General features: G+C 32.6%; 2 protein-coding genes across 2 annotated transcripts; both read right to left on the reverse strand.

Moving 5' to 3' along the window:
* Positions 1-3,129: 3,129 nt before the first annotated feature.
* On the reverse strand, positions 3,130-10,232 carry LOC108215407 (2-oxoglutarate and iron-dependent oxygenase domain-containing protein CP2). The gene is made up of 10 exons (XM_017387909.2): positions 10,102-10,232; positions 9,735-10,027; positions 7,240-7,287; positions 6,421-6,597; positions 6,181-6,331; positions 5,984-6,070; positions 5,384-5,508; positions 4,763-4,881; positions 3,625-3,736; positions 3,130-3,534 (listed from the first exon to the last, which is right to left on the reverse strand). The coding sequence occupies exons 2-10, from the start codon at positions 10,005-10,007 to the stop codon at positions 3,499-3,501; spliced, it is 1,128 nt and encodes a 375-aa protein (XP_017243398.1). The 5' UTR covers positions 10,008-10,027; positions 10,102-10,232; the 3' UTR covers positions 3,130-3,498.
* A 4,205-nt stretch (positions 10,233-14,437) lies between these two features.
* On the reverse strand, positions 14,438-17,957 carry LOC108211224 (uncharacterized). Its single transcript, XM_017382763.2, has 7 exons — positions 17,776-17,957; positions 17,551-17,672; positions 17,404-17,456; positions 17,254-17,317; positions 17,061-17,103; positions 16,914-16,961; positions 14,438-14,775 (listed from the first exon to the last, which is right to left on the reverse strand). Exons 1-7 carry the CDS (start codon positions 17,854-17,856, stop codon positions 14,614-14,616), a joined length of 573 nt encoding a protein of 190 aa, XP_017238252.1. The 5' UTR covers positions 17,857-17,957; the 3' UTR covers positions 14,438-14,613.
* Positions 17,958-20,445: the final 2,488 nt, after the last annotated feature.

Genomic DNA, 20,445 nt, shown 5'->3' on the forward strand with positions numbered 1-20,445 from the left:
GTTAGTAGGTATAGTTGCGTATTTTGGGGGCAATGGTGCGTGGTGCTTTATTGTGGTGTTTTCTTTCCTCCGGTTCTGAACACCATGTGAATCTGCAAAGTTTCTTAAATGGAGAGGGTTTTCTGTCAAATAAGCTTTGGAGCATCTTCAAGGACATTTGATTAGCTATATTTGTTGAATCAATGTAACTTTTAGTATAATTTTACCTAATCACAATTATAGATAACTCTATTGGCGCACATGTCTTCACTCTTAGCAAAAAATTTAGCTAATGATCAACTAAAAAAACAGGACAAAACCGACCGGCATGAAAAAAATGTCGGAATAAAACCGACGGGCGGAAATCGGTCGGTTTTAAGTTTTAACAAGAACGACGTCATTCTGCGTTGCTGGTAAGACTTCGACTTATTTAAACTGGCCAAAACGAGTTTGGTCGGTTTTGGAGCTGACTTGTCAAGATCATAACCGACCAACAAATCGGTCGGTTAAGTATTTGGGTATTTTTAATCAGTTTTTCAATTATTGGTTCAACAGAACGATGTCGTTTTCTGTCTAAAGACAAAACCGACTGGCCGTCGGTCGGCTTTGTGTTGAGGGACAAAATTCGAGCTGAACTCAAAGCATTTACCCCACCAAATGAAGCTGAAAAATGGAAATTTTTTAGTGATGAAGAGCTAGGGCACTGCCTTATTTGCATGGTGCAATTTCAGAAGCCTTAAGGCTGTACCTTCCAGTTCCATTTCAACACAAGGAACCTATCAAAGCGAACGTTCTCCCCACAGGTCATCGGCTTCACCGAAACTGAGGGTGATCTTTTCCTTGTATGCGATGGGAAGAATGGCTACTGTATGGGGAAAAGACTCCCTGGAATTCAAACGAGATCGAGAGATGGATTTCCAGAGAAGGAACTATTAAGCATGTACCTGCTTATAAGTTTACAACGTTTAGTGCCGGGCCAAGGGCATGCAAAAGTGGCTTATACTCAAATGAAAGGACACAAAGTAGTTCCTAATCTTTCTATGATCCTGTTAATGACACATGGAATGAAGGTTAGGGTAACTGATAGATGGTCCTAATGTCTTTTAAAAATACTATGAATTTGCTCATTATGTGCTGCGTGGACGCTGAGAGTGTCATGTGTGTGTAGTCAGAATGTAATGTTTTTCAATATCAAGGGCTCTTCTATATTTAGAAATATTATTAATATGTGTTCTTGAAAAGCTGTTATGGCTGCAAGTATATTTAGATATTTCGGTTTTTCTATAAAAGATTATGCTTCATAAGCTTCTTGTTTTGTAGTTGGCGAATGTGTAAATTTGTCCCAAGTTATCAATGAAACAAAACAGATACTTAAGAGAGAGTACGACAAGATTGCCTACCCAAAGTTATGAATAACTTATCTAAAGCATCTTGCCCCCGGAGTTATCCACAGACCACAAGATCTCAACAAATCAAATTCTTGTTAAAATCGAGCAATTCAGAATGTGTTAAATTTTCAAAAAAATAAAAATGGTGGACAATTACTCACTAAAAATAAGGTAACCTGAATACCTGACTATTAAATTTAATACTCTCTCTGTTTTTTATTTGATGTTTTGACTATCAGATAATAAAATTTATTATTTTTATTTGATTTTTTTGTGCATTAAAATTTTGATTACATATTTCTTTTCAAAATAATAATAATAATAATAATATTTTTAGTTGTCCGGTCAAAATGTATATGTCAAAATTCGAATAAAAAAACAGAGTAAGTACATTTGTTATTAAATCAGACCTCCCATTTTATTCTGATACCAGATATTGAACTTCGAATCTAAATAGATCGTAAACTACGTCTCACATTTTCCTTCTTATTGCGGGTAATTTTGTTGCACACCCCAGAAAGGCAGAAACTCGTAATCAGAAAATGTCCCTATACACTATACAGGGAGAAATCAGTACATTTTTTGGCAGGTTACTTGGAACATTTTACCCCCAAAACAATTACTATGAATATATACTAAATGGAAACTTGAATATGCTATACTTCATACTTAATATCCAAATTAAACAATCCTTGGATAAACTTAAAACAAGTACTTCTTGATTAAAATAAAAAAAAAAATGAAATAGAAGTTAAATCAAGTTAAGACTAGTGATTAAAGTGTTTGGGAAAAAAGAATTAAACAATCTATTTGAATAAACTTAAAATAAGTGCTTCTTGATTAATATAAAAAAATGAAGCAGATGTTAAGACTTATAAGTGATTAGAGCATCTTCAAGAGACTCTTAAATGAGCTCTTAAATTGAAATTTGAGGAGGGAGGAAGAAATTTTTGCTCCAAGAGACTTTAAGTTGCTCTTCATATCACCAAGAGCCTCTTGTTTCTCTCTTTTATCTCCTCAAAATTAAGAGCCACTACAAAGCTCTTAACTTATTTTTTACGATAAAATATTCATTCCCTCCAATTACATTTGAGTTTGTGTCATATATAAGTCTAAACAAAAATAAAATATTAACTTAAGAGCAAGTATAAAGAATATTGTTGGAATTGAGACTCTTAAATTTGTATTAACTTACTATGAGTCTAATATTTTATATTATATTTAAGAGTGGGTTATGAGACTATCGGAGATGTTTTAAAATGTTTGAAAAAAGAAATAGAAGTTTTGAAAGAAAATTGAGCATTTGTAACTTCTAAAAAGTATTTCTACTTTTTTATACAAACGGGTTAAGAAAAGTAGAAATCTAACTTTTTTGAAACAAAAGTACTTCTTTTGCGGAACAATATTCTGTTATTCGCGTTTGCATCTTAAACCAATTCCAATCACATTTTCAAGTCAAATATAAACTCAATGAAGAGAGAGCTTTCAGCCCCAACTCAAAGTTAAAAGTTTTAATTGTTCATTTTTAGGATACTTAGAGATCCAACAGCAACACAGACTACTGTTAATACCATTGTACAAGTATCTTAAATCTAAACAGAAGCGGTAGATAGGTAAGGTCTGTGACCAATAGCAAGTTGGCACCTACTACAGTACTACCTACTGGGGGTTACAATCGACAGTGAGAAACAGTAAGCAATCCGTTATGTGCCACAGAATGTCAATGAATGTGAAGTCTTATGTACTGACTAGGAAATTGAACTTAACTAAAAAGACAACTAATCAGTAACCCATGCCTGCTTGTCAACATCTTTGCCAGAAACAGTGACTAAATCACTAAATCTGTTATATTAGACCACAGAAGGGGACTATATCACCAAAATAAGTCGACAGGTTAACTATAACAAGTACCACTGTTTCAGTTTTTTTTTCTTTCTTCCCTTCTTGAAAGTAACAGTACAGATACTTGAGCAGACCTTAATGTACAACTTGCAGCTACTAAAAAACATTCAACAAGTTAAAGCAGACAACAAGCTTCAATCTTTTGTACTTGAGCAAGATAATGCACACTAACTGTGACTGTGCTTTGTAGCAGATAATTTACTGAAATAGAAGAACTGCAGAATGTCACTCATGACGGGGTATCCCCCGGCTTCTTCAGTACTTCCTGCAAAAATATATATTATCACGAATGAAAAAAGAAATTGATATCTTCAGCAATTCATTATGTCCAATTAAGAGATGTAGGAATATTTACCACTTTAATAGCAGAAATCGACTGTCGCTGCCTTTCTTTCTTCAGACGTTGACACTCACCACAAAATTCTGGAAACTCCCTTTGATATTTCTTCAGCTCTCTAAAAACAGAGCTGGGAAAAGAGGATCGGTAAGTTAGTAAAAAGGTAGTGAAACAGCTCCAAAGAAGATGATAAACTCAACCCAAAGAAAAACTGAAGTACATAGATTATAGATGCATCACTAACTCCATTGGAAGATAATCAGCATTCCTACTAAAACTTTATTAGGTAACTGATCATATTATTTAGTACTTTCTTCTTTGTATAGTCCAATACATGCTAAACTCATAGATAAGCTTTAATATTTGGTTTTAGCATCTCATGTGCAAGCAGCTAACTCAATGAAGGAGAAACAAAAGGTTGTACAGAGCAATATAGTGTCATTTAGCACCAACAGAAGGTAAGAATTGTATTTAAAAAACGAAAATATGCAATGGCCAGAAGATCCTAGGCCGAACACATCCTTACATTTGTGTGTGTGTGTGTGTGTGTGTGTGAGTGAAAGAGAGAGAGAGTCATAATACGGAGAAACGTAAACATGCATTGATGCACCGCCTCTTGAAACTAAATATGAAAATTCCACTAAGGTGATCTACTACCCACCGCTATCTCGATTGCTTCATATGAAATCTAGAAGAGTAACCCTGTATAGATGGAAGGGATGGTCTCATAGGTTCATTGTGCTCACTGAAAGTATGCTACATAAAAGCCAAGCCCTCGAGAGTGCTGACGTTAAGCACACTTGCATCCATTAAAAAGTGTTTTTAAGAAAATTTCACTGGGGCTAGACCAGAAAGTACTTTTTACTTTTTAATATAATTCATACAAACACCCACTTAAGTTAGTTTCGTCATTCGTGGGAGCATAACCTGAAAAGAAAAGTAAAACAGTGCCGTATTTTAAAGGTAAGATCATCAAGCTACAGCTCATTTGAGGCTTTGAGCAACTGACAAAGTGACTGAAATACAGTATATTAGATGTAAATTGAACATTTAAATTGAATTGTTTCTATTAAAACCTCTTGAGGACAATAAGAAGCTAAAACTAAAACATTAGGCACCGTAGGATAGCAGGGTTTAAGGAGTTAGGCAGAATTACCTTCTGCACCACAAAAGCAAATTTAGCCTATGCCCAGATGTGGTAGCTCTAGCTCCATGACGATGTCGACCACGGTGAATAACAGCCCGACCTGGGACATGGGAGTAATCCAAAACTTCCTACAAGCATTTAAACTCAAAATAAGTCTTCAACCAACAATAGTTGCAGAATAAAGTATATTAACTACTAAAATACTTGTACAATGAACTAACTGGTTTACAGAGAAATATGTCTCAGTCTGACAGTGGTTTGCAACATCTCAGACATTTATACCACATTTTAACCCAGTTAGATTGAAGAAAATGAAGACAAATCAAGGAGAAATCACATAGCAGAGCAACATAATAGAAACAGCATCCCACCCTATGCTCATTATTAGCAAAGTCTTTTCCTCACTGACTTTAGCGGAGGGAGGGGGTAGGCCCACATTCACAGGTCTTCTTAACATTTGTTTTATGAAAAGGAAATTTCACCACTAATTTCAAAGGCACTCAGGTAGCTAATATATATAAATATCATTCTGCAACAAGGATCATAACTGAGAGTCTGAGAGGGTAGTATAATATCAAAGAAACATAATTATCTTCATATAAAGTAGATCTGGAAAATAGGCTCATATACCTCTGATTGAGTTCCTGTGTTGACATGCTTCTCACACCGCACCCCACGAAAAAACAGCTCACCACCAGTAAATTGTTTCCCCACACACACATTTAAGGTGACTTCTGAGTCATCCACGTGAAAACCTGGCAACGCAAACTTCTTCAGAACTTCAAGATTATGAAAACATGGATAATGTATTTCCAAAGAGATTTTGGGACAATAGAGATAAAAGATTGGACTTCTAGACCGGCATAGACCATCTTCAAAACTTACCCGAGAATTGTACATATAAAGGCCGTTCTAAGAGGACAGTGAAAAAAAATATCATTGTATGTTGTTCTCGTCACTGAAATGTCAGGAGCGGACACTCACACATATAACTCAATAACCTCTACTAAAAATAGAATTAGAATCTGAGTTCAATACGAAAAGCACTAAGAAAAACCACCCATATATTTATGATGGCGACTGTCACGATAGATACATCACAAATCTGTTGATGCACGACCAACCTAGATAATGAACTCAGATATGTGCCTTCCTATTCTACTCTATGTTAAGTGCTGTGACCTTCTAATTAAATAAACACACAGATGAATTATTAAATGGAGCACTAACCAAGGTCAACGTCCCTATCAATTCCATACTCGACAACAAAGCCATGATGAGAATCAAGTGTTGATCCACCAACTTCCGGAAAGAAAACTGTAAAGAAGTCATATTGGAATAATAGAGTACATTAATAGACCTCATACATCATCATTAAGACAGTTCCCATAAATTTTAATTACTCCAAATGTCATAAAATTTATTACCTCTAGATATAGGTTGTATGAAATCTTCCATTAACCTGTCAAGCATCGTTTCCAAGCCAAAGTCATCAAGAACAGCACCATATTTGTTCATGGTATTTGGTCGCATTATTCTGAACTTGGTCTCACGGACCCATTTTTCAAAATTATCAACCTATGCAATCAGAACCTGATAAGAAAACATAGAAGCTAAACTACAAGAGAGCTGTGATTGCAACATGAAGAGCGAAGGCTAGTCGCTACCTCTGCTAAAAGCATTTCACAAAAGCGTGGCTGCAGCAGTTCAAAAGTTAAAATTCCTGGTGAAGGTTCAGTGATTATTTTTCTAAAACTCTCCTCCTTGTTCTCACTGATTGCTTTAAGAAAAGATGGTACAAAGAAGTTTGTGGGATGCATATTATATAGCTCCCGATGCAGAGGCTGTGAAAAAAGAGAGAAAAGTATTTACTTAAAAGTAAGACGAAAGATGCTGGTAACTTAAGTTATTAACATATGCCATGTTAAGTTCCATGGAAAATGCAGTAATCATATGATCATTTCACACACATTCTAATCATGCTTTTGCAGACCCGTAATCCAAATCCAATTATTACGTAACTATACAAAACCCACATATGTCCACCAAACAAAGGTTCACATATCTATGTCCATGAGATGACAGGTCCAGGTATTCTTACACTAGATAGCAAAATCCAGTTGCAATTTATTCTCATTCTGTGCAACAGTACGTGTATCTAAAACTGTAACTGGTGGTACTTGCAATCGAGTCATAGAGTTGGATACACTTAGCATTGCTTTTTTGCTCTTCTTAAATGTATTTGGTCATTAGTGTAACAGAGCATTATCCTGAAATGTTTTGGACAGTAGGACGAAAATATCTTAATATTGACTCGTTGCACATACTTTTTCCTTTGGGTGATTCAGCACATTAACTATGTGTCTCCATCAGGGATAAAATAGTACAAGCTTTAAACGAAAATAATTATAATCAAGAAAAAGCTTGGTTTTTCAGGTGACAAGGGCAAATAAGTATTATGCTCCTACATAGATTTTATTGTATACCTGATAGTTGGATATGATCTTCTGTCTGTATTCTTTATGCCTCTGGAACTGTCAGGAATGAAACAGAAAAAGTGCACAAATTGTTTAGTCTTATGACACATAACGTAAGAATACACAGAGTTAAAATGCAAGAAGCATTTTGAAGATGCGCATCTTTACTAGTTAATCATTTTTATGTGCATGCGCCATTCAAAATTGCAGATATAAATGGAGGATGAGCAGAAAAAAAAATTGCATATGATGAGATAACAGAGCAAGTCCATGCTGCATTTAAATTCACCGATAGGAGCAATGACTACATTCGTGTATTTGATGGATAAATCATCCGAGTGGTCTCTAATGAAGTTCTTGTCAATTTTGGTATGGAAACATTTTGGAAAAAAATTTAAAAACTGAACCAATCAAACACAAACAGTATATTCCAGACCTAGGCCACACTATGGAAAAACAATTCAAAATTTAGTAAGCTTCCAATATAATATGCTTCAAGATGTTGCACCAATATATGTTCTCGTTTCTCAAGTTTGTACCTTTAGAGTACTATTGTAATGGTATTGTAGGACATCGTTTCATTGTATTATACAATTAATATTAGAAACTATACACTGAAACATTGTTAATCTTTTTTGGAAGATTGAACTAGTGCAAAAGGCTTTCTATGAAACAGAGGAACTAATATACAGTACAAATATACAAGTGCATTGACTTGTTTACTGCAACCTAAGTGTAATATATGAAAAAGGAACTATAGATGCACATGGGTTTAAGAACAGAATAAGCTTACCACAAACTGAAGTGCAAAAACTAAAGACATGTTTGGTTATGATGCTAGAAGGCCCGTAAAATGTAATCAGATGATGAAATTATAGGATACAACATCAAGTTTAGCTACTAAATCTCTCTAACTAAGATAGTTGATAAAAGAAGATTAATATATATCAGCTGATTTCTTTTCATATACAAGCCAATTTGAAATGGTAGTAATAGGAAAGTGAGAAGTCAAACTTATATCAACGAATCTCATGAATTAACATATCTTCATGTAGACATGTAGTCACAAACCAGTGTATGATCAACTCTCAGACCAAAATCAGTCATAGAGGTTTAGTTCTCTGATTTAAGAAATCGCTATTCACATATATTCTCATCCGCACAACCAAAAGAGAAATACTTGGAAATTTACACTATGGTTTTATGTTATCTCTTTGACTCTTGTAACAGCAATAAACATGTGACAAAACTGATGATAAGCTTCAGAGGTCAATCTTTTGTGATTGTATGAGTAACTTAGTTTTAAATCATCTTCAATATAAACACTGCTAGACTGCACCAAATTGAATAAAGTAAGACAAAATGACTTCAGAGTAATCATAAACCTTGAAGAAATTAAGCACATAAACTGAACTCATAAAAAACGCAGAACGGCAAGCTAGATTAGGGATATGACCAAACATAGTCGCAAGCAGACACTTCACTATAAGTTCACAAGTTACAAAATCTACGCCTGTTTAAGAAAGCATATGCAACTCTTCACCCTGGTTATACTTACACTATAATCTAAATGCATTTTAACAGTATGTTCATATTCTGTTTTAAGAAATGCCAGAGGCGTTCGTAAATGCCTCTTTAACCATTAATATGCACGCCCAAACCTAGTTTTGGTTTCACAAACACCTCACAGAACTAGACATTATAGTAAATAGTGTAGCAAGTAGAAACTTCAAAATAACATTTATAAATCCCATAGACTCCCTCTGCTTAGATCAACATTTGTAACTATTTCTCTGGTTTATATTTCCACTTTCATTAAACCTAAGTTGCAGTTTGGCAGCATTTTAGAGATTCCTCTTGTTCTGAGCCAGAGGCCTCTATTACTAACCACTTTATAATAATTCACAACAGCACCAAAACTTAATTCCACTATTCCACATTTATTAAACCTAAATTGCATTTCAGCAGCACTTTGAGCTTTTCTTTCGCCAGGCCTCCAAAAACACCTCTTTAAGGCCATCCACTGCTACTAATCACTTACCCAACTCAACCACACCAAAACCTAATTCCATTCCTCTGCATGCCTACAAAATTCTCAATACAAGGCCCAAACACCATTATTAACCACTTTCACAATTCACAACAGCACCAAAACTTAATTCCACTGTTCCACATTTATTAAACCTAAATTGCATTTGAGCTTTTCATTCATTGTGAGCCAGGCCTTCGGAAACACCTCTATAAGGCCATCCGCTGCTACTAATCACTTATAGAACTCACAACCACAGTAAAACCTAATTCCATTCCTCTGCATGCCAAACAAAATTCTCAATACAAAACCTAAACACAAAAACCGAACACGAAACGAATCCTCCTCAATCCTACACACATCAATTAAACCTAACCACCTCCACTCACACAATTCAAACACCTCAATCACATTCATCATGCAAACACCTCAAATCAAACAAATAACAGAACAGACATCATTCACACACACTTACTCGATTGCGTTCGCCTTGCGGCGAATAGCGAAGAAGAATCTGTAGCATATACTTCACTTTGGTCTCTCGCGGCTCATTAATCATAGACGGAGGCAAGTAGCGCTCGAGAGAGCTGAAGAGAAAATGACTGAACTCTAATTTGAGATCTTCGTAGCTCTCTGGTTGGTGATCGGTGTTAGGGTTCAATCGGAGCCTCTGACTGACGGCAACGACGGAGTTGCCGTTCGCCGCTAGCTTCATTTCGGGTTTCTGATCTACGACGCCGTTTGACATGGTTGGGGAAGATGAAAAGGCTGTTTTCATGCAAATAGTTAGGGCTCAACAGAGCATAGCATTTGGGAGAGGAGTGATATGCATATATACTTACAATCATGCAGATTCCATGGGTGAAGTGAACTGAAGCCTTTGCAAATTAGGGTTTCCTGCTCGCCTTAGCAAATTTTATTGTCGTTATAAAACCTAATGTCCTTTACGATTTTAAATTTTGGTATTTTAAAGCGTCTTCGACTATCTCGGCTAAAATAATATAAATAATAATTATGAGATTAATGTTCTATTTTATCAGTGTATTCGATAATAAATTTTTATTAATATATCTAATAATAAAAAAAATTAAATAAATAATAATTCTCAACTATGAGATAAATTTAATAAAATTTTCAACATTAAATCATATTGAATTTTACGTCTACACGTTAAATGTTATAAGCCACTCTATCGATTTACTGTCAAATAAATCCAATCTATATTAATTTTGACTCGTCATGCTATCAAGGCAGTTTAAGAAGTAACAGGAGCAGTTGGACGGGATATCAGAACCAATGTGCCACGTTATTGTCAAATAAGCCCAATTTATATTAATTTCGACTCGTCTTATTATCAAGTCAATCCAAGAAAATACAAGAACAGTTGGATGGGAGAAACCAAGAAGAAGCACTCGGAGAAATGGAAAATTGTTATCGAATCAAGATTTGAATTATAATTTCAAAGGATTGAAGTTGATCCCCAGAGATACTATGTCTTTTATCCAACTTTGTTGAAACATTCGAATGTAAAGACATCGAGTAAGAGGAATTGATAATCTGTTTTGTCAAGACTTTACATCACAATATATTTTGATATTAGAATGTATTGTTAAGTCTAGATGTGAATCTTTTGCTCCGAATGATTGTATATATAATTTTATGATCCAAGTCGAGGAAAATGTTTCTCATAATTCCAGAGAGGCAAAGACCATACCACCATGTCTTAACAACAAAAATCACCACTCAGTCGCCACAACTTCAGAGTCATTCAGAACTTGAACTTCCCCTGGGATCCAGAAGAAAAAGCTAAAGAAAACACATAGGAAAGATCATGGATGTTTTTTGTTTTTTTTTGGCATGTAGAATGTCTTTATTAGAAATTTAATAAATATAAGTGTAAATTTAAAATGTATGGTACACTTAGTTGAATTAATGAAACGTTTTTTATCTCTTAGATCAATTGAAAATATTCGCTAGACCAATTGAAAATAATGGCTCAGTGCAACGATGAATTAGAGCATTAACCCAATAATGATGTAGTATTTGTTAAACTTTCATGAGTATCTCAATGAAGATGGTTGAAATAACAAAAAAGTAATTACATAAATTTATAAACCCTCTAAAGCATGTGCTCTCATGCTTCTACAAGACTCGTAATAAGATAGACTAAATTTTAAAAATAGATGTTGTTGTTATTTTAAATTATATAAAATAGATAATATCAAATGTAATATACATCTCTGAAATTTTACATAGCCAAATTGTAACTAAAATAAATTACTTTATTTTAGTTTAGGTTATATTCAAACTCATCACTGAAGTCAATCTGCTATTTGAGACCCCGTGGAGATCAGTGATGAAATTGATATCATTTGTCGATTTCAGTGATGAGTTTGATAATTAACCTAAACTAAAATAAAATAATTTATTAAATCACATCAATATATAACACATACTGTATGTAAAGCAATCGTTGGGGGTATTAAAAAATACAATCAGGTTAGATTTCAAAAAAATATATATCGATTGGCAGGAAAAATTGAATTAGAAATGGATGGGATCATCGAAGATCATATGTGGAAGGGTGTACTTCAATTGTTTGGTGATTCATGGAAAACCATTAAATTAGATTTATCGGAGAGGCTAGATTATGTTTGTAATTTGTATACTAATTTGATTTTTATTTGAGCAATTGTATATATGTGCGTGCGCAATGTTTTAAAAAAAAATATAGAAGTTCATCAAATATAATTTTCTCTTATTTTTGTTGTGGCATAACACATGAATTTTTACTTTAAGAAACTTCTCTGCTATCACCAATGATTTTTTTTAAAATATTATTTAAAGTGAAACAAAATACTCATTAGGTAGAATTTACGGAAATTTTAAGATGTTATATCATAGTTATATTTTAAATTTAAAGACAGTGTTATGATTATTTAAGGCGTGGACTCAACAGGTCCTTACAAATTTAACACAGCTAGTCAATACTCAATATGATGACATTAGATAACATTTTATTTAATGTAAATGTTCCATTAGAGTGTGTAATCTTTTGCATATTTTTTTATATGTCGTAGCATACGTATTATTTTAGTTAAGGGGTTTTATTAATATTTTTTGTTGAAAAATATTGCACCTTCCATTACTCAAAATTCACATCGACTCCAACATAAATGGATGAGCTATATTATCTCACAAGAAAAACGAGCCACAGTATGGGTTGCGGAATGTCGAGTCAGAGATGATTGGGGCCTGTTTGGGATGTTTTGGAGTGTTGTTAAAATTATTGACCGTGTTTGGAAGTTAGCGGTTTGGGGAAAAATTAGAGGTTTGTGGAGATTTGGAAGTTTGATCATTTCAATCCTCTCATAATAGTGTTTGATAGTTAGCGGATTGAAATAGCGGTTTGGGCTCAAAAAGCTAGTTTGAGGAGTTTTTTTAGTTAGAATTTTGGATATGTGTCATAAAAAATTACTGAAACAGCTATTTACCAGACAGTTTTATAAGAAACCGCTAATTCAATCCACTAATCAAATCATCTATTTCAATCAGTCAGTCAAATCATCTAATTCGATCCGCTAACAGCTAATCGGTAATTACCAAACAGGACCATCATGATGTTAGAAAAAGTGCACATAAAAAGTGCTTTTATAAAATTCATATAACTATTGGGCAATTTTCTTTTATATTTATATATATTTTTTTTTTGACAAATATGGCTTATAGCCTTACAAATGAGTTTTGATATTGAAATTTATGACAACTTCTCACAAAAATTGAAATGTCATTTTTTCCAAAAGTATGGGGACCGGTTTTTTTAAAAAGCAACGTTTAAGCTAAAAACTGCTATATTCGTTTCCTTAAAAAAAAATGCTAGATTCGAAAAAAGCTATTTATAAATTTATCAAGTAATTTTTCACATGTTTTATGATTTTATGATAAAAAAAAATTGTTATTATTATGTACAACAGTATTGTCAAACGGAACCTTAGTTTGGTTAGAGATGCGCTTAGTTTCAAAAGTTTTTTTTTCCTTCCATAAAAATATTGGATATTATACGAGGCATGATATTAGTGTCGATTATCACCAAAATAACTAACACGAACATCACCAAAATATACAAAATCAATCATTTAAACTAATATAAATTATAATTAAATACAAATATATCAATGGTTTTGGCAGTATATCAACGGTTCGCAAAATAGAAAGATGACCAAGATTTTAAAACACAAAAAATGTGCGTAACTATGGAAAAAGGTGACAGAAACATATACTACAAAACTAAGAACATGACAGAACCTAATGCAATCAGTAACAATAATATATAGATATACCTGATTATATAAAATAAGGCATATAATGCATGAATATCCATCATTAAAACATACAAAAAATAAGCAATCCAAAAAGATAATATTTATATAATATAGATAAATCTGATTATATAAAATAAGGCATATAATGCATGAAAAACTAACAATGTAATTCAAGAATATTCAAAAACAATTCTAAATTCTATGTTCGCTAAGAATCAATTAGTTATTAAAATAAACCTAAATTTAAGAATAAAAAAATGTTTTTTTTCAATGATAGATGTCTTAATATTTGAGTTAAGTATATAATGTGTTTATAATAATATATATTATGATGTAATTAGAAGAAAATATTTCTTTAAAATTAATAATCTAAATGTTTAATGGTAAAAATGTGATGTATAAAATACCGGGTAAAAAAGAAGCTTTCCATCAAACTCCAATTTACATGGATCCATTTTCAAAGTAAGGTTATGCAACAGAGCACCTAATATTTAAATTCCAGAAACTGTCCAAACTTTTGAGACCAAAGAAAAGAGGGTTAAAGGATGACTGGATATTTTAGAGTTCCAGTGAACTGAGAAAAATCATGAAAAATACTTCTGAGGTACCGAGTGAGACTTCAATAGTTAAGTACTTGCGTTCTATTTTTTAGTGCTGTATTTTACTGAACAAAGTTGTTTTATTAGTCTAGATCTACTAATGGTATTGTTGCCATGGTAAGATAAATATTAAATTTACAAAATCTAAGTTACAGAAATATGTACCTTCATACCACGATGCACAGTTAATGGGTATCTGCAACTAATAGGGTCAGATGTCAGTATTCATCATAATCTTAAAAATGGAAATGCATCCCTCAAGAGAAGTTGGAAATAGAGCATAAGATAAATGTTGGTTTTAGTGTTTAGTGAGTTTATATAATGAAACAAATGAACTTCAAATATAAGCCAAATAAGGGAATTTAGTTATAGGGGGCAAAATAAACAAAAATACAGCTACAGCTTAGCTCTCTTCGAGCCTCCTTTGACTGTCTCAGTCGAGAATTTGGGCTTCATCATTACTGTCATTATCTTCATCATCTCTGCTAATTTCTGCATATTCATCGAGGGATGCTGCTGTAAATAAGTCCCCTACCTTGGAAACATCAGTACTTGGGGCTTTTGCTGCAGACGTCTCCAGTTTTGCTTTGTTCATCTGTTGTATCACAAGAAAAATGAACATCAGACCGAATAATACTCGCTCTGTCCCCCTAGGTAATTTACCTTGGGGGACAAGAGTTTGGCACGCATTCTAATGCTCCTAGAAAACATAGTTCCGTAACTTATTTTTTTAATTTTTTTTCTTTTGAATAAAACTTTGATGTTTGAATTTTTATACACAAAGAAAATCTCAAAAATAAATTACGGAACTGTGTTTTATAAGAGCCTTAAATGCGTGTCGAGCAGTGAAAAAAACTGTAAAGAAATGAGAGGGACGGAGGGAGTAGTAAAAAAGCAGTGCTCACTAGGAATATTAGGTAAAAGTATATAAAAAATTAAGTCAGACCAGAACAAAAGCAAGTAGCTCTCAACTTTCAATGATCAAACTAAGGGTGGGTTTTTAAGCCTCACTTCTAGAGTTTTAAGTTAGAAACACTTATTCGTACCGTTTGTGTAAAATGTCGAGAAGCACTTATAAAAAGTTAGGATTCCTAACTTTTGTTTCATGACGTCTACTTTTTTCCCAAACACCTTAATCACTTATAAGTCTTAACTAACTTCTAACTTCTACTTCATTTTTTTTACTTTAACCCAGAAGCACTTATTTTAAGCTCACCCAAACGGCCCCTAAGTCCATAAGCTACTGCATATTGGAACTAACTTAACTTCATAAATAAGAAATCTGTTTTTTTTCCGTGAATATAGTGAATTATGGAGCACCAACTGCCCCAGCTTTCAGAAAATTCAAGATGTCTGAGCTATAATTTAGATATATACAAGCTCTGGCAGCAGAAAGAGTTGTTGACCATCCAATGCTGGTTGCATTTCAAGGATGGATACCACATTAGTGAAAAGTAATGTATCACTAAACATTATTAGCTCACTCTAAACCCGTCACTCAATACATGTCACCTTCATGTTGACCTATCATCTGCACCACAGGATGACTTATACTTAAGGTTTATATATCTAAAATTATTCGATGTCTCTTTCAGTATATCTTATTGAGGAGGCTTATTAGGCGATTTTACTGTGAGAAGATGGCTGTAAAACACATGAAGTTTCAAAAGACGAGTGAAATTAGCTTTGAGGTTTCACCATGTGAATTACAAGTACTATTACCCACCATCCCACTCCAACCATATACACCCACGCTGCCCCTTACACCGGTGACAAAGAGCTAAAGTGTAACGAAGCCAAAGCAAAGAAGCTTCAAGCAGAGTAAACTTCTAAGTGAGAGAATCACTGTTGGAGTCTTCACCTGACTTTGGAAAACATTTCTCCGCAAAATAAATTCTTGGGAATATATTTTCTTAGAAATCATTAGGAAATATTTTCCATCACTTGACTTTTGTCAAAAACATTATAAAAATTGTAAGGGAGATAGTCAGTGCTGGAGTCTTAACTTGAATTTGGAAAATATTTTCCGAAAAAATATTTTTCCAGAATATAAATTCATGGGAAATGAAATTATTAGGAAAATGTTTCCCATGACTTGAATTTTGTGGAAAACATTATGAAAATTGGTGAAAATGATCAATTTGGAAAATGTTTTCCTCTTTTGAGAAGGAGAAATGATTTTCCAGGAAATCATGTCATTTTAAAAAGGAATTTCCTTCTCTGGATAAATTTTTATTTAAACAAACCCAGGAAAAGTAGAATTTCTGGGATTTCTGCATTTGTTAACACTAAAACATTCAGGAAAACAAACAGTGTCTTAGATAAGGGACAGGTAGCAAAACTTGGCAGGGGGCATTTCTTGAGTCTAGGTGTTAAAAGAGAAGATAGCATGAGAAAGAAGAAAAAGAGGTTATGGAAGAGAATGGCTAAAGACACAAGCAGACTTGAGACAATAACAGATTCTTATCGATCAACAAAACTGTTTCACAGTGCAGGCCATGGTCTATACACAAGTTTAAATCCTCTATAAAATACCTTTCATCAGGACCATAAGCATTTACCAAGTAATAATAATAACTCCTAGAAACTACTTGAAGCATATTGATGATTAGTACAGATTATGTCAAGGAGGCTCATCTAAAAGATCTAACAAGCAAAAAAAAAAAAAAAAGAGGCTAGGTTAGCATTCTAAACACACAAATACAAAATAAAGATTCGATATTGAAGCCTTACAGCGCGAAGCAGGGTCCTCTTTTCCCTTTCTCTGGCATTATTTATAGCCTACATCATAATATCAATTAATCAATTCCCATATCCATTTCACAAGTCACATTACAATGGTTAGCCAATATAGAAAAATGGTAACACTGCTAAACCGACCTCCTCAAGCATCTTCTGCTCAGCTTCCACTTCTGTAATGTCTCTGTAAAAGTAACCCAAAAAAACTTGTATGTAAAAAAAAGCTTTGCACTTTGCTAAAAAAAAATCCAAATCAAAGCAATTCCCAACAAAAGATTCTATTTAAACAAAACAAGAAAGGACCATAAAAATAGTTTAGTGAAATAATAACCACCTTCCAACAATTCTATTAACTTGACGCGAACATTTGGCGCACACATTATGCTCCTTTGCGCAAGCTACAGATACAATCATCAACCACCCATTAACCTCAATGGTATAAAAACATGGGCATAACAAAGAAATCCAGGGGGCAAAAACTTACCTGTACATAAATTATGATAAGCCTGACGAACAGCTCGTTTCGAACATTTTTGACTGCAAATTATCACATAAAACCGAGTTCTTTACACTCCTTTGTAAAGATAATGAAAGAGAGAGAGAGAGAGAGATTTTTAAGTACTAGTAGTACCATTTAGCGGGTTCAGAGAGGGGTTTGTATTTGCCATATTTACGCTTCCATTCAATTTGATCTTTACAGCGTGGGCATACTCCGGTAATCTCGGAGAGAGGCCTGAACTTGCCTCCAACTTCCTGAAACAAAAGTATGAGCTACATCTATACAGAGAGAGAAAGGGAGGGGGGGAGAGAGAGAGAGAGGTGTATATGATATAGTATGAGAACTGAGTCAACTGACGGTTTCGTTGATCTTGACGCCGGCTTTGGGTTTCCAGGCGAATTTATTCTGGTGTTTAGGAGGACCTCGTTTTGTGCTCATTTTGTCGCCCTCCGCCGCTGCTAATACCTAAACCTCTTTCGATTTTCCGCTATTTGCTTTTATTTTGGATCACCTACTCATATGCTATCTTATTTGCCAACAAACGAAAAATCTTATTTTGAAAAATATATTATACTCCCTCCGTCTTTTTTTAATTATCACATTTCTATTTTATTTGTCAAATTCACTAATTTTTTAACAAAAATTATAAGCCACTTTTTTATTATTTTAAAAAACTGAAAATTACATCTTGAAGTAGATTAAAAGTTATTTCCGGTGATATATTTTTGCTATTTTATCAATTGATAAAATATTAATAAATTATAGTCAAATTTTTGATCAATTTGACGGGCACAAAATGAAATGTGACAACTAAAAAGGGACAGAAGGAGTTTAATGACTTAAAGAAAAGCACAACATTACTCTAAAGGTAGGTGACAAATCTTGACAATTAATCATTGATTAATTTCTTTTCTGTAGTCAGTTAAATTTTTGATTATTTAATTAATCATTCAATTAGTTCCCAATCAATTTAACTAATTTTTGATCAATAATTGTCTGTATCTTTATCGATTAAGTTCGATTCTCAAATTTTATAATACCGGATACATGTCACAATTAAGATAGAGTATATTATTGAAGTGTTTCTTTTTCTTTATTTCAATAAAATAAGGACATATTTTGAAATTTTAATATATTTAGTTATATTACATTTATATGTAATATTTTAGAATTAAACTTTTAATATATGTTTAATATTATTAAATTATACAAACAAATACTTAATTTCAAAAAGTACGTAAATATTTCTCATAAATAATTTATTTTGTGACCATTATGGAAAATAATCTGCTCTTCATTAACTCAATATAGCAAATAAACTTATAAATTTTAGATAGAATTAGAGGTGGAAACCCTTTTTGAAAAGAAATAATTAATTCAATGATGAAAATTCTTGTGACATCTAGAAAACAATTGAGTCGAACAAATATAAAACGGATCATATCGTGTATGATCGCAATCTCGTATAAATCATTATCACCGAATCAAACTCTTGAAAAAGTGGCAGATTTAACATCTTGAACATTGAATCACACCAAAACAGATAAAAAACACACCAAACTTCTACAAAGAGAGATAAACAAAATCCTAAATAAATTGGAAACAAAACTCGCCTCAAAATTTTTATCAATTAATCAATCTAGAAAGATAGAAATTCTTGTGACAAAAAAAGATATAAATTCTTAGAAAAAGTATTAATGAAAAAATAAGAATAAAACAAGAAAATAATTGATGAGGCTTTTCGTCGATAAAAATTGACGAAAATTCCAAGAACAATTGGAAAAAGGTTGAGAGATTTTTTTAGGATGGCAAAATAATCTGATTTGACGGATACCCGATCCGAAATCCGATTTTCTGGATATACCGAATCCGATATTTTGGATTTGGATTTGGATATGAATTTTATTTTTGTACCCGAATTTATTTGGATTTGGACATGACCTTTACCGATCCGAAACCCGAAATCCGATCCAAACCCGATCCGAACCCGAAATCTGAAAAAAGCCCCGAATATATATGTATTAATTATTTATACACCATATAGTATATTCATATTAAATTATTTATAATATATATATATATATAACATATGTTATTTAATTTTTTTAATGAATGTAATATATAATCTCAATATCAATAGATTAAGTTAAAAGAATAAGGTATTCTATTCAATACAAATACTTCATCAATAATATATTGTATAAAATATATTATTAAATGACATGAGAAGATGTTATTAAATAAAATTAATTTAAATTTTTTTGATCCAATGTCTTCTATCTCATAGTTCAAGTATAAGCATATATTATATATATTTATTATAATTGATAAATTGAATGAGGGTTAATTATTTATTTGGTCACCGAAGTGGGCTTAATGTATCAAGTTGGTCACTTAACTGAAAACGGTATCAAGATGGTCACTAAAGTCATCATAAATATCAAACAAGTACCTCGAAATATGAGTTCAAGGAGTAAAAACATTATTTATAGAGTTTTACACATTATTCTTGAATGTTACCACAACCAACTAAAAGATTATGAATTCTAGTATTTATGAAAATATATTTAGATTTTATCAAGTTTATTTTTATATTAAATAAACTTGATAAAATCTAAATATATTTTCATAAATACTAGAATTTATAATCTTTTAGTTGGTTGTGATAACATTTAAAAATAATGTGTAAAACTCCATAAATCATATTTTAATGTTTAAACTCATATTTCGAGGTACTTATTTGATATTTACGGTGACTTCAGTGACCATCTTGATACTGTTTTCAATTCAGTGACCAACTTGATACATTAAACCCACTTCAGTGACCAACTTGATACGTTAACCCAATTGAATGATTGGTAATAATGAAAATAATATGATTTAAGTTTATATTTTTCTAAATTAAACAAATACAATCCCATCCAATAATCCTAATTTTGAAAAAAAAAACTTAATTATCATAGTTTAGACAAGTTTATAAAATTTTTTTTAATTTTAATTTTTTTAAAGATATCAGGTTGAAACCCG

This window comes from Daucus carota, chromosome 3 (genome assembly GCF_001625215.2).
Source record: "Daucus carota subsp. sativus chromosome 3, DH1 v3.0, whole genome shotgun sequence".
Taxonomy (NCBI): Eukaryota; Viridiplantae; Streptophyta; class Magnoliopsida; order Apiales; family Apiaceae; genus Daucus; species Daucus carota.

Coding starts and splice junctions, on each gene's coding strand:
- LOC108215407 (XM_017387909.2), bottom strand. CDS start 10,007: ATGTCAAACGGCGTCGTAGATCAGAAACCCGAAATGAAGCTAGCGGCG. Junction 6,071..6,180: donor CATACAACCTATATCTAGAG/GTAATAAATTTT, acceptor ACTTCTTTACAG/TTTTCTTTCCGGAAGTTGGT. Junction 5,509..5,983: donor TGATAGGGACGTTGACCTTG/GTTAGTGCTCCA, acceptor TTGCGTTGCCAG/GTTTTCACGTGGATGACTCA.
- LOC108211224 (XM_017382763.2), bottom strand. CDS start 17,856: ATGAGCACAAAACGAGGTCCTCCTAAACACCAGAATAAATTCGCCTGG. Junction 17,673..17,775: donor GCGTCAAGATCAACGAAACC/GTCAGTTGACTC, acceptor CTTTTGTTTCAG/GAAGTTGGAGGCAAGTTCAG. Junction 14,776..16,913: donor AGAGGACCCTGCTTCGCGCT/GTAAGGCTTCAA, acceptor GTGATACAACAG/ATGAACAAAGCAAAACTGGA.